The sequence below is a fragment of the Oncorhynchus masou genome, chromosome 8 (assembly GCF_036934945.1).
Source record: "Oncorhynchus masou masou isolate Uvic2021 chromosome 8, UVic_Omas_1.1, whole genome shotgun sequence".
Taxonomy (NCBI): domain Eukaryota; kingdom Metazoa; phylum Chordata; class Actinopteri; order Salmoniformes; family Salmonidae; genus Oncorhynchus; species Oncorhynchus masou.
Genome location: NC_088219.1, coordinates 15,733,358 through 15,748,345, shown reverse-complemented (window position 1 = coordinate 15,748,345; position 14,988 = coordinate 15,733,358). Strand labels below are relative to the sequence as shown.

General features: G+C 40.0%; 1 protein-coding gene and 1 pseudogene across 1 annotated transcript; one reads left to right on the top strand and one right to left on the bottom strand.

Annotated features, from left to right (window-relative positions):
- The first annotated feature begins 218 nt into the window (after positions 1–218).
- Positions 219–5,352, top strand: LOC135544187 (transcription factor IIIA-like). Its single transcript, XM_064971624.1, has 9 exons — positions 219–405; positions 940–1,040; positions 1,120–1,222; positions 1,346–1,437; positions 1,665–1,738; positions 1,839–1,922; positions 2,045–2,274; positions 2,473–2,523; positions 2,725–5,352. Exons 1-9 carry the CDS (start codon positions 289–291, stop codon positions 2,845–2,847), a joined length of 975 nt encoding a protein of 324 aa, XP_064827696.1. The 5' UTR covers positions 219–288; the 3' UTR covers positions 2,848–5,352.
- LOC135544188 (translation initiation factor IF-3, mitochondrial-like) lies at positions 3,116–7,505 on the bottom strand (annotated as a pseudogene).
- Between the last annotated feature and the right edge of the window lie 7,483 nt (positions 7,506–14,988).

Sequence of the window (14,988 nt, the reverse complement as noted above, 5' to 3'; positions counted from 1 at the left end):
AAGTGCAATGGTTTGCTTGGTCAGCCTATTTTTAACGTCGAAAGAAAAATACCCACATGTGTCGACAAAACACAGAAACAACGTGTCCGTTTCGACGTAGGATTACAATTTTTAACAAAAATATACACTTTACTGACGCGATTGGTGACTGGAATAGTATTTAGTTTTCTTAATTTTACAACCCCCCTCTTTAGAGCCAACATGGTAGCGGCGTAAGGTCTTCTTCCTGTCAACGCCACACGCGTGTGGGTCAACGCCACATTGTAGTCCTCGCTTTTTATTATTATAATGGAATTAAGTCAGCAAGTACCGCGCAAAAGTTTTATATGTTCATTCTCTGACTGCCATGCATCGTACAACAAAGCATGGAAACTAGATGCTCATATTTGCAAGCACACGGGGCTGGTGAGTACAGCTTACTGGACAGCTAACCGCTAGCTAGCAACATTTTGAGACATGCCATGGACACCGGCAAGTGAATTTTGTATTCCCTGTTTTTTTTGTCTGTAGTTAGGCGACTCCGCTGCCAAAATAGGTTTTGGTGTAATGCTGGGTAGTTAAAGCCTGAGTTCGTGCCTCAGCACAACTGCAGTCCCGCTACGTGGTTTGATAAAGCTCTTGGGGGAATTAAACCAGTCTCAAACTGATAGACTGCTGTGAATGCAAGGACTGGCAGTCTCTGAGATCGACGTTGTGAAACGTTATAAAGAATTCAATGACGATATAAAACAAACACCAGAGTAATACGTTTTTTCTCACTCAGATGAGCCTAAACCAAGCTTAGTACAAAACTAGCTGCCTATGTTTTCTTGTTCTTCAAGAATCAATGGGTATTTATTGTAATGGCAATTGAACAGGAAATATCCCATGTTGTGCATTTAATTCCACCACGATTTTTTTTCCATCTACAAATTATTCAATTTTTCCTGTATTCTGCAGAAACCATTTGTGTGTGAACATGACGGCTGTGACAAGTCATTCTGCGACAAGTACCACCTAGCTCGGCACCAGTTGAGCCACAGTGGAGAGAGACCCTTTAGGTAGTATTTGTGTTATTTAGCCAGCTAGTGCGGACATTCCAGACAAATTGGCTACAAGTGGTGTTCTGTTTGTTGACAGGTGTACAGTAGATGGATGCACAGAGGCCTTCACCACAAATTACAATTTGAAGAAACATGTTAATCGCAAACACAACCATGAGGAGAAACTGTATGAATATGTGGTGAGTTAATCTGACTACATTTATTGGTTTTAGTTAGCCACTGTATTTTGAAATGCAGTACTTAGCTAACAGGTGTGTAATTTGCATTGCTGCCATAATTGTTGTACTCTTCCGTGTTTATAGTGTAGCTTTGAGGGATGTGGGAAAGTGTTCAGGAAGAACAATCAGCTCAAGTCACATGAGTGCCAGCAGCACACCAAACTACCTCCCTTTCAGTGAGTAAATTAAGCTGTTTGTTATGCTAATGTTATTACCCCATGTTGTTGGTTGAAAACAGATGTCCTGGAGCGAATGTAAATTCATTTTAAATATGAAAGATTTGAGCCCTGTGAACTGAATATCCAGGAGATTGTAACCCAGTACAAAACATGCCTAGTACTCCTAGCTTTGGTCTAGAGAACAACACTTCTGCCTTTGTCTTTCTCGCTCACTGGCTTTATAGCTGTACCTTTGAGGGCTGCGAGAAACAATTCACTTTCCCCAACAAACTACGGCTTCACGAGAAGGTGCACAGAGGTAAGATTTATCTCCTGATCCTGCAGCTGGATTGTCTGGGAGTGACACTGAGCCTTGTAGGAGACTAACTGCTAAAATGTTGTTTTTCTCTCACACACAGGCTACCCCTGTGAAAAAGATGGCTGTTCTTTCATCGGAAAGACCTGGACTGAGTATACTAACCATAGGAGAGATGTACACAGAGGTATGCTGTCTCACACCTTACGATTGACACATTGCTTTCAGAATAGTATGTGTACAAAAACCATTACAATGTATGTTTCAGAGGTCAATGAAGGTCACTGCAAGGTGATTGTTTGTCTCCAGCCCTTTTTCAGTGTAATGAGTGCAACAAGGTGTTTCGCGACACCTGGTTCCTGAAGCAGCACCAACGTGTCCACGCAGAGGAGCGCCAGGTGTTTATCTGTCCCAGGGAGGGGTGCCAGAGGTCCTTCACTACGCCATTCAACCTGCAAAGCCACATCGGCTCTTTCCATGAGGAGCTACGGCCTTACACCTGCCCCCATGAAGGCTGTGGAAAGACCTTTGCTATGAAGGTATGGATACCTGACCAGAGTCGTGTTGTGTTGCTACCAGATTCACCTCACTCTTATTAGTCAAAATCAACTTCTGTATCTGAAGGTCAATTGTATGGGAGAGTTGTCCTCACAAATTTTCCTAACAGTGAAAATGTCAGTGATGACATGGATATATGGACCTATGTTCCCTGTAATAGAAAACTCTGTCTTTCGCAGCAAAGCTTACAACGCCACAGTGTTGTTCACGATCCAGAAAGGAAGAAACAGGTTAGAATAGGCATGCCATGTATGCTTGAATACGTTCATTTTGTTTGAACACACACTTCTTGTAGCCAATACTTAAACCTTACATTTTGTGCTGTTCCTCACATCCTATGAAAATGGTTAATACATGTTATTGTTTATTGATTTGTAACTGTTAGTGTTTCAGCCCTGTATTAGCTAACGATCAATTTTTCATGTTTGCAGAAGAAACCCCGACCCAAGCGATCCCTGGTTTCCAGACTGAGTGGTTACAAGCCCAATAACAGTTGTCCAAAGCCCCATGCAGCTTTGCAATTAGAATCCATTGCAAGGGTTCAGTCGGAGTAAACGAACACTGTTGGATCAGAGCCTATTACCCTGGTATCCCTTCTTCAGGACACAGTCTTTTGCAACTCTGGTTAAGAAATCAAACTGTGACCATCACTGTGACCATCTGACCGGATTTTGTCATATGGCAGTATTACTTTCAGTGCCAATTAGTGTAAATTTACTCCAGACACCCCCCCCCTTGCCTTCGCTAGTTTAGTTCACTGTGCGTAGATCTTTAATTTGTACTTGAGCTCATGAGTTTACACACACGACTGTTCAGTTTGTATTAAGTTAAGTGCTGTGAGGTCTGTTGGGAGAGCTGTAGGTGACGTGTTGGGCATGGTGGGCTGTGAGCTGGTATCAGGATGGTGCTGCGGCAACAGTTCATTTCTTTGACTTCCTTCGCAGGTGGACACAGGATGCACATGGCAGCTCTGCCATATTGGATGACTTTGGGTTTGGAAAGAATTCCGGTCAGCACCTCTGTTGCAGGGTTGTGTCCTGCCGTCAAAACCATAAAAGTATGGAATGCGTTTGGGTCTTTGCGTGTCAAAAAAGATACATGTCAAATAACACTTTGACGCATGAAATAAGATTTTAATTTGACACGTCAATTAACTAAATTCTATTATTTGCGCGTGCAAGCCAAGCGCCACCACTACTATCAGTAACACTGTCAAAGTTGTACAAAAAGAGTCTGCAAACAAGCACACACAGGCCACGAACGATGCGTTTACAAGTACCGCGTTGGTAATAAGGCGTTATTTGTTCGACCACTACTTCTGGGATAGCTAGCTGGCACCAATACAACCAGCCTGAAAACAATGACCAGTAGAAAATGCAGTCATTTAAATTATTCTTAACAATTATTTAGGAATCCTTGTAAGTATTAGCTTCGGTATCCAATTGTTCGCCTATTGAAACTGAACTTAAGTTCATGAAAATAAATAGCTAGCCAACTACTTAATTAACCCTGTTGCCCAAAGCTAACGTTATAAGCAGCCAGCTAGCTTAATCTGGCTCGTAAGGCTCAACCGGACCGGGGTATGTGTTGTGAAGCTAGCCACAATAGGATTAGGCACAATAATGGAATATGCTGTTTGCCTTCAAAATAAAAGTACCTCTGAAAGTGATGCAGAAGGTTACAATTGGTGGAATCATATCTAGTCTATTATTTAGACTAGATCATGTTAAACAAGGTTGGAATGTGAAGCAATGAAATGAGATATCAGTCTACTCAGTGACACCCACAGAACACAACTGTGAAGAGTTTATGCAAATATTAGTGTTGTAGCTCTTATCGTGTGACTGAAATCACCTCCCCGGTCAGCCTATTGTGTGTATTGAAATTCATATTGCTCTGTAGAGCTTTACCTAAGGATTGGGGATCAATGAAATTGGGTATCAGTTTACTCAATACCCAATATATTTATTTCCCAATCAGACTCCAAAACATCCATGCAGTATTGTTTTTCCCAGGGAACAATGTTCAACACACATAGGAGGTTGACAATAAATGTGGCTCAATTCAGTTGTCTCGCAATAAGAGCTACGATGCTAATGTTCTCTGAGTGTCACGGAGTAGACTGATACCCCATGCCATTGATCCACAATCCATAGGTAAGGCTGTACAGTGAAATAAGTATACCCCCAATGCGAGTCTAATACATCCAGTGTGATTTCAAAAGATTTGTCAAATTATTGTATTTTGTTGATTTTATATAACATTCCAACCTCGTGCATAATGATCTATTCAATTATGGCATAATTATACAAGTTGTATTCATTTGCGTCACTGTCAATAACATACTTTAATTTTGAAGGCTAACCGCAAAGTCCACTATTGTGGCTAATCCTTATTGTGGCTAGCTTCACAGGTGGGTCTCGACCACCATTAATCAATAAGAACAGTTTTATAAATTAGGGTTATTTTCGATGACACCTAGCTATAGATACTGAAACAAATGTCGTTTTGCTATGTTTTTGGGGAAGAACATTGTTTGCGTCATCGGCTAGCCAGCTTTTTTTTAATGACCAGCACTGTAGGTGCGCGAGACAACTTTACCAGCATCAGAGCATACGTATTGATGAACATTTGTGACATATCAAATACAATTGAGTGTAATAACTACATACAATTTAACATGTTCATTAATTTTGTGTGACGTGCAGTCATATTCAGGTCCTGATTGGTCAACAAGCTTATTTGACATGTTAAATAGTGTTATTTGACGTGTATCTTTTTTGACACGCGAAGACCCAAACAGTGGTCCATATAGAAATACAACATTAACATTTGGCTTATTCTGCATTTGCACATCTCAGGAAAATCAACATGGAGTCCTTGTACAGACAATAGGGCACACTCCTTTTTTTCTGTCCACAAGAATACATTTTTATTTATTTATGCATGTCTGAGCCTAGTTTGTTGCTAACGAGTCTCTTTGTTCTGCCAAAGGAAAGTTGTTGTACATATACAGAATTGAATGTGTATTTTTGCAATAAAAAGAGACTTAAAACCAACTAACTATTTTGGGTTTGTCCAGGTTGAAACATTTTGGTCTGAAATGGGAGGTTTATTGGTTGCAATACTAATGGATACCTGTTCTCTAGTTCCATGAGCTTGTTAGGGAGATGACGTACCTGAAGATTGTAGTAGTCGTTATGCATACAATTCAGTCATCTCTACAGTGGCTTTGAAACAACAGAATGGTGAATATCATCTGTATACGATAAGTGTTTTAGATGATGTGCATCAGACAGGTAAAGGTAAACCAATCCCCGATAGATATCTCACCAGTGGCTGTACATGTTCCATACATCCTGTTCTCAGAGTGATTCTGACACGGTGCTTTTTATCCAGCCAATTCTGGACCTGCCGCAGCTTGGTTAGAAGATCATGGTTACCAATGTCAGAGGAAAAGGTGAGCTCCTTTACCTGCACAGGGACTCGGTATGGGTAGTAGTTTCTGTTCTTATTTTAGATCAGAGGGGTATACTACAAAGCAGGTTCAATGAGCTAAGCAGCTAACTTCGATAAACAACCAGAAGTAACTGGATTTTGGGGGGGTTCATTAAGAAAGCTAAACTCTATTTTCTTTTGGTTGTTGAGTCAGAGGCCATGCCCATTTCAAGCTTACCTTTCCAAAAAATAGTTATTTCAGAACATAGCTGACTAACTCATTGAACCTGCTTTGTAGTATATACACCATTGTGTTTTATATAAAAATGTGGGTTGGACTTCACAGTCCGTGAGATGAGAACAACATGCTCTTGTGTTTGTCTATAAAGCACTTCTGAATAAACTACATTATTTATCATCACTCATCAATATTAGAATTCCTAAAACCAGGTCTCAAGCATGGAGTACACTTGAGGCCCATGCGATTTCCACAGAGTTGGGTTTGGCTGCCTTTTCCTGTTATGCTCCTTGCCTATGGAATAGCCTGTAGACTAAACTTAAACTTGGGACTCTTGTCCCCCTTGCCCAATTTAAATATTTATTTGAGGACTTTGTATTGCTTGTAACTGTTTCGGGTAATGCAAGTTCTAGTGCTGTTAGGTTATTCCCCTATGTGTAAATGTAATCTGTTGCTGTATTTTTGTGTGATATCTGTGATCGTTTTGTTTGTCTTGTGTAGTTTCTTAATCATTGTGCCTAAACTGTATGTGTAAACGTATACGGAGGGCCCAGCTGTAAAAGAGACATTGGTCTCAGTCTGTGTTCCTTGTTGAAATAAAGGTATAATAAAATAATATCGCTCTTATAGGAGAAAAGGCATTTATTTTAGAGAATTTGGATACAACCATTGTGTGCAAGGTAGCGATGTACATGTGTCTGGTGTAAAACAGTGGTTGTACATGCTAAATATTACACACCTGTCTTGGCTTTCTGTTTCTCACCGAGTTTGAGCTGCTCCTCGTGGATATGTTTGCCAGTCATTAGACGGGTGGATCTTTTATTTTCGTTGAGGCACCAGTTTTAGCCCATTCTCGTCCATCAGTCTGAGGACATCAACTCGATGCATGGTAACCATGTTCTCTCCAGTCTCACTAATCACCTGCAGGTGGCACTGGTGGATCTTCCGGCCAAGATGCCAATGGCACGGGCTCGGGGATCCTGCTTCTTCTTGTTAGGCACCTGCCCTTCTCCAGCTCCATCCACTGTGGTGGACAGTGGAGACCATCCAAGACAACGGTGCAGTTACACATTCCATTGTATGATAGGAGTCCAGACCCAGAGGCTATTCTCCAGGAGCTCGGAGTACCACCACAGACCCCTCTAGGTGCATGACAGAGAGACCACCTCAGACAAGCACTAGGCATTCTGGGCAGAACAGAGTGGTTTACAAACGTGAACAGGTTACTAGGCATATTACCACAAGAAATAAGCTGTCTAGAAGATATGTTTACAAGCCAGAAAATGCATGTGAAGGTCCATCGACAACTCTCATAGTTGACAAACATGGAAGTCTGGCTAGCTACAGCTAGCTAACAACGTTTGACAGGGAGAATTAGCAGCCTGTACGAATACATAGAGCGTAGGCACGAGACAATCAGCTTCCAGATCGAACAACAGGAACAAATACGTTTTTTTAAGTAGCTTTTATATTGTATATTATTTTAAATAAGTTTTCGCATTGCCTTACGATAGGCGTACTTTTCCATACTGAATGAAAATGGGGTCCTGTCTCCTTAACGGTTTTTGGCGCAGCATGATGACATTGTCGCAGAATGAATGATGATCTTTCTGTATTCATTTTGTAGTTTTCTTTATTAGACGTCGTTGCAGTCACTTTCTTATTATGTTGATAGCTAAACTTGGGCTATAATTAATAATGGATATGCCACTGGCATTGGGGTACTACAGACTAGGCTACAGCTGCTGTTTATATTAGCCTGATCATGGGCTAGACTAATAGTTATCAAATGGTATTCTAAGCAAACCTTGTGATTCCACATCTAAGTTTGATTTTGAATAGGCCTAGTCATTTGAAGGCAATTGGTCTTTCAAACGAAAGAACAAATCTCATTGACATGGCATATATTTTAAATAAATTCCATTCATTTGGCAGACAATCGAAGATATAATGACATAAAGGAACTGAAATAAAAGCGGGGTCTTTAAAACAGACCAGTGCAAGCGTAGTGCGCGCACGGGTCAGCTTTCGCTCGCTCATCTGAACGTAACTCGGGTTGACACAGTTTGACCCGTCAATACCCTACTCTGCCAGTCTTTGTTTTGCACTTTCTTTCATAAGCACTACATTTTAGCCTTTATATTTAGCCAAATCGATGTTATATGCTCATGTTTATCAATACCCTACTATCTATTTTATATCCTTACTTTTTTTTTCTCCATGTGTTCTTAATTTATTTCGTCATAGGAACTTGATATGTTCAGTGGGGCCTTTATTTAAAGAGTCCCTTTTATGTGTTTAATGTACTCTGCTAGAGCTTAGTGAGGGAAAAAAGCTGACTGATCAACAAAGGTGCTTTTCTATAGCTCTCAGAGGAGAGCACTTTGAAAGGAGGAGGCGGGCATGTTTTTGTTTATATTGCTTTGGATGTTTGCAAACATTGTCAGCCTATTTGCTAAATTAGCCTATATTTTCTTCCTTAAAATTCCACTGGGTAATGATCTGGATTGTAATTTCTGACACATACTTGAAGTCTGCAGTGATAGACTCATTGTCAACAAAGTTTTCGAGATGTTCAGTGGGCTCTGCGGTGTGGGGTTATCCCCTGCCCAGGCCTTGGTCTATAGAAATAGTAAATCGAGAGATTTTACAGTCAGATGAGCAGCAATAGATTAATTTGTTTAACGCTGCCTGGTACAAAGAGAGTCTAATCTTCGCTTTCTTCAATGGCTTTAACCTCAATGTCAGAGAGCGGAGCAACGTCTTGGAGACCCGTCTCTCGAAGGCGCACGCAGTGTCACCTGCCCAGCCACAGGTGCACCCCCTTCACTTAGGCTGCTTCTCAATGTTTTAGCTGCAGGAAATGCAAAAAAGCATAGGTCAGAGGTTGCAAGGGAGGCGGTTGCTATGTTATAGCCCGGTTTGAGGATAAGAAAGCGAGTGCTCGTTGGTGGGTCGTGAGAGAGGAGAATAGAGGCAGCGCTTGAGAAAGCTTTGGGGCTTCATTTGTTACAGAAAACACAAAAAAAGACTCAAAGTTAAAAAAGAGACCTCTGACAGAGCGAAATGTCTCTGTCACTCAATGCTGTGTTACTTATGTGTGTGGGGGTGGGGGGTGAGTGTGAGTGTGTAGCCTGTAGGGCAAGGGGTGTTGGAAATAAGCTACATTGCACATTTTGTATATTTACAAGTTCTTGTCCTGAAGGCATGTATCTGGAGGAAAAACAAAACTTAAACACTTCTCGGGTTTGCCTGCCCTGTTTCACAATGATAATTTGAGGCCTCAATCTCGAAAGTTGTATATCCTTTCTACAAACCAAACCATGAATTTGTATAGACTTCTAAGTCTGGTAACAGTGTGAAACTTATTAGGAGCCTATAAGCATTTTATGATGAGTAACATAATAGGAGGCCAATTGCATATAGGCTGTTTGCAGTGCTGTGGTGTCTGGGCAGCTAAACAACATCATTTGTATAGATCTCTAAGTCTGGTAACAGTGTGAAACTTATTAGAAAACTTATTAGGAGCCTATAAGCATTTTATGATGAGTAACATAATAGGAGGCCAATTGCATATAGGCTGTTTGCAATGCTGTGGTGTCTGGGCAGCTAAACAACATAATGATTGAGCTCAACCATTCAGCAAGCTGGGCAATGGTCAAAATGTAGAGAAACGTGGGGGTACTAACTGCCAATGTTAAAGAGAGGCCTATTTAAATATAATTCTTTAAAGGGGAATCTGAACAAAAAAAGTGCGTCGTTTGCGAGTAGCAGGTGGATGATTGTACACGGTTGACTGACTGGAAAGAAAGATGCGCTCCCCGAAAGAGCATTCATGGTGGAGAACGCGAGCTTCCTCATTTCCTAATTAGCGCACAAATTCTGGCACCCTGCGTTGCGGCGACACCCCAACAAAAAGGTAAGTTACCACAAGGGAACTTTTCTGTATCCCCTCAAAAGAGACTGTAACAATTCAACACAATGTTTCTTTTACATCTTTCTTTTGGTCTTCATCCCATTGGCCTTCTATGGGTGAGGCTGGTTTTCCCAAGGACAAACCTTCAACCATGTTTCTGCAAACATACAGAGATGTAGCCAGGCTGTGGTGCTGTCTCGCAACTGAATGAGTTGCTGATCAAATGAAATGTAGCATAACACCCCCACCCCTCTCTTGCAATTCATGTCTCAATTCATTCACACATTGCAAAAAACATTTCTAGGTCTCTATAGCTTTGGCTACAGTAAATGGTCATGATTGTTATGTCCTTCTTGATTGGCATTTTTTATTCACTTTTCAACCGAATGATTCCCTTTGTCGCCCTAATAATCCACCATTCAACGAATTAGTCTAGTTTAAGAACTAGACTATTCTCACATGCGTCTATCAATTCCATAATCATTTATATTTTATTGTATGTTTAGTGATCAGAAGTTGAGAAGGTTTGAAGCCACATGAAACAGGTCAACAATGTCTTAATATTTATTTTTAAGTATACATTTCAGTATAAAACCTATAGCCTATTACTACTGTAAAATTCTTATTCTAAGTAATGATGTAGGCTAATGATTTAGAAAGTTATTTATATTATGCCGTAGTCACTCTCTTGTTCTTCTGTGCTGCTATGCTACATGTAAGCTATGTACTGTATCTGCAGGTACAGAACAAACACAATGAACTAATTTATTATTGAGGTGTATACAGGGCTCATCAGAAAAAGAGACCATGGTCTCAGCATGACTCCCTGTGAAAATAAAGTTCAAATAAAAATGTAAAGTACGTATATTATATTGAAAGGAAACTCCAAAAAGCAGTTAGTTTACATAGCTGTTATTGGGCTACGCTTGTAAGTAGATTGTAACAATTATTGTTATGATGCATTGTTACATTGTACTTGTCAATAACCCTGATTAGACAACCCACTTGTAGCTTACTTCAAAAATAACAATGACAGTAATAGGAATATTGTGTATTCTACATTTTGTCCAAATTCTGTTTCAAATTACGTTCTACTGTATATACTGTTAATTTATACAGGTAGTTTAATTACACAAGAAACTTAGGATTTATCAGAGATGGAATTTAAGTTCAGAAATGATTTACATTATTTGCGTGATATTCAAACTTGGTACAAGTATTTTAATCCACTAGCCTGTCCTTTGTATTCATGTAACACAATAAATTCAGACAAACTGTCCTCTTGTACTATATGATTTAATGTGTATGATGATTTACACCGTACTCAACATGTTCCGATTTTTATGCATTGTGATCTACTTGAGCAATCTATTACAAATTAAACAGTCACTTCTTAAGCAAATATAAATAAGCTTCAAACAATTGTGGTTGAGACAAATTGTCTTGGGAAATGTTACAAATCATCATATACCTCAATGTTTTGTAGAAAACTGACAAAACAAGTGTCCAGATGTGAATTTATGAGCCATAAAATGAACCAATTTCAGAAACTATTGTCACTTACCACAGTTATTTTGACTTTATAGTTACTCAAATGGTCCTTCTATTTAGCACCACCGCACCACAACAAAATGTAACAAGATATATGAATTTGCATTTGCATTACAGTTTTTTCAACTTCATATATCCATACCACTAGTTAGAGTTTGAAATTTGTCTCAGCAAAACCTCCAGGGTGTTTTTTCATAACAAAATATTCTCCTGACATTGTCTCTGTGCACTCTCACTTCGGTGTGTTTTCTAGGTGTTTTTCATTCAAATAAAATCAAGGCTAATGCTTCATTAGCAGTTATTTTTACATAATGATCATCATGATGTTAACGCAATTACCAGGCTCTCAGTGTACAGGGTGTGAAAGGTATAATTACCCTGTAGCATGCTGGGAAATAGTTGGAGGTGTCTTTGGGCAGGTGGTCCGGGAAAAGGGAGTCACGCACAGTGTATGCCGAGGCAGGCAATTACTAGATAAATGTCACTTTAATAAATGTTGAGGTACATTTGGAAATGCAGAAAACAGAGCTTGCTGCCTAATGGGTGCTGCACTGAATCCACTTGAACAAGGGAATGATCTGAAAGAGGGTTTAATTAACACAAGCTACATGATCCAGAGAGGGACAGACATAATGTTAGAGTGAGGGGGAGAACGCTACAGGGATAATGTGAAAATTAGAGTAGGGAGGGAGGGAGGGAGGGAGGGAGGGAGGGAGGGAGGGAGGGAGGGAGGGAGGGAGGGAGGGAGGAGGGAGGGAGGGAGGGATATGAAGGTGAGCATAATGTTTTGTACCACCTGTTTTCACTTGTTTATAATCCCTCATGCATATTTGACATAGACTTACATATCAATGACACACACATACAGAACCAGTCAAAGGTTTGGACACAGCTACTCATTCAAGGGTTTTTCTTAATTTGTACTATTTTCTACATTGTAGAACAATAGTGAAGACATCAAACTATGAAATAACACATGGAATCATGTAGTAACGAAAAAGTGTTAAACAAATCAAAACATATTTTAGATTTTAAATTCTTCAAAGTCGCCACACTTTGCCTTGATAGCTTTGCACACTCTTGGCATTCTCTCAACCAACTCCACTTGAAATGCTTTTCAAAACAGTCATGAAGGAGTTCCCACATATGCTGAGCACTTGTTGGCTGCTTTTCCTTCACCCTGCGGTCCAACTCATCCCAAGCCATCTCAATTGGCTTGTGGTCGGGTGATTGTGGAGGCCAGGTCATCTGATGCAGCACTCCATCACTCTGCTTCTTGGTCAAATAGCCCTTACACATCCTGGAGGTGTGTTGGGTCATTGTCCTGTTGAAAACAAATTCTAAATAAGTCACAGACAGTGTCACCAGCAAAGCACCCCCACACCATCACACTTCCTCCTACATGCTTCACGGTGGGAACCACACATGCTGAGAACATCCGTTCACCTACTCTGTGTCTCACAAAGACACGGCAGTTGGAACCAAAAATCTCAAATTTGGACTAATCAGACCAAAAGACAGATTTCCACCGGTCTAATGTCAATTGCTCATGTTTCCAAGAAAGTCTCTTCTTCTTATTGGTGTAGTAGTGGTTTCTTTGCAGCAATTCGACCACGAAGGCCTGATTCACGCAGTACTTCTGGACAGTTAATGTTGAGATGTGTCTGTTATTTGCAGTCTGTGAAGCATTTATTTGGGCTGCCATAATATGGACTTGGTCTTTTACCAAATCGGGTTATCTTCTGTATACCACCCCTATCTTGTCACAACACAACTGATTGGCTCAAAAACATTAAGAAGGAACGAAATCCCACAAATTAACTTTTAACAAGGCACACCTGTTAATTGAAATGCATTCGAGGTGACTACCTCATGAAGCTGGTTGAGAGAATGCCAAGAGTGTGCAAAGCTGTCATCAAGGCCAAGGCTGGCTACTTCGAAGAATCTCAAATATATCAAATATATTATATAAAATATAACACTTTTTTGGTTACTACATAATTCCATTTGTGTTATTTAATAGTTTTGAAGTCTTCACTATTATTCTATAGATGTAGAAAATAGTAAAAATAAAGAAAAACCTTGGAATGAGTAGGTGTGTCCAAACATTTGACGGGTACTGTACATATACACATACACACGTATACACACACAGGCGCACACACACAAACACACAAATTAGCTAGTACATCGAAATTCCAATACAGCCACTGAATTTACATTATATACATTAAATATACAATATAAGACAAAATTGTGTAAAACCCTTACATGTATCAATGCTCAACTATATTACACTTATATTCCCCCCACAATACTTGTGCGTGTGTTTGTGTGTGTTTGTGTGTGTTTGTGTGTGTTTGTGTGTGTGTGTGTGTGTGTGTGTGTGTGTGTGTGTGTGTGTGTGTGTGTTTGTGTGTGTGTGTGTGTGTGTGTGTGTGTGTGTGTGTGTGTGTGTGTGTGTGTGTGTGTGTGTGTGTGTGTGTGTGTGTGTGTGTTTGTGTGTGTGTGTGCACGCACATATTATTATTGTGTATATAGAATTTCTCAACAAGCTCTTACAGTCTGATGTCAAAATTAAACATTCATCCCTCAAATTGTTTTAAATTGCTTTAAATGTCAATTTTAAAAGTGTTTATGGTTAGGTTTAGGCATTAACTCCCTATTTTTTAAGGTTAGGGTTAAGTTTAGGAATGAACTCCGAATGGTTAAGGTAAGGGTTAAGGTTTGGGAAAGGCTTAAGACAAAAATCTCAAAAACAACTTTCCATTTCTGGATTTGAATTTGCTCGCCCATTCTCAATCCCCGTCCACAACACCCTAGCAAAGTCGAAACCTACTTGAAGGTAACATCGCTCACTGTTGCCCCTAGTGGCCAGTTTCCACGTCATCTCCCAACATCCTCAGACATGGATGGATGTCGAATACTGACTTGTATCACGGTCGACCTGGCTGGAATTTCTATAGGGATGTATGGTCCCTGAATATAAAATCTTATTATATATTATCTTATTGTAGGCCATCAATGTAAATAAGAATTTGTTCTTAACTGACTTGCCTAGTTAAATAAAGGTTAAATATATTTTTTAAATGATAACAATAATTTTTTAAATATAGTCCTTGCATACAAATTAGTGTTTATACAAGTTGTATTTGTTATTCCATAGTGTATTGTGACGACCCTCCCACTCTGTCTGCCGTATTCTATCTTTGTTCTTGTTTCCTTATTAGGATGCCTGTGTGCAGAGTTGAGAGGGTCGTCAGCTACATGGGAAACACCTGGGCCCGGTGTCTCCCAGGTTAAATACACCACTTCCCCATCCATGGAAGAGACTCTCTCCATGCAGACACCTTGACAGATTTTGTTGTGTATCTTGATGGTTTATTGTCTATGTGTTAGTTGCCTGTGTCTGCACTATATATTTAGCTTCAGTTTCTCGGTCACTTGGATTTTATTTTTTCCTTGTTTTGGAAGAGAACGTGAGTCGGGTGCACCATTCTCCTTGTGGAGATGGCGCAAAATCCATCAACACGGTCGGTCCCTGGGATTGGG

Bases quoted from the DNA above. Each gene is read 5' to 3' on its own strand.
- LOC135544187 (XM_064971624.1), top strand. From the start codon at position 289: ATGGAATTAAGTCAGCAAGTACCGCGCAAAAGTTTTATATGTTCATTC. The intron at 1,223-1,345 runs GTGAGTTAATCT...CCGTGTTTATAG, and splicing joins AGAAACTGTATGAATATGTG to TGTAGCTTTGAGGGATGTGG. The intron at 1,739-1,838 runs GTAAGATTTATC...TCTCACACACAG, and splicing joins TCACGAGAAGGTGCACAGAG to GCTACCCCTGTGAAAAAGAT.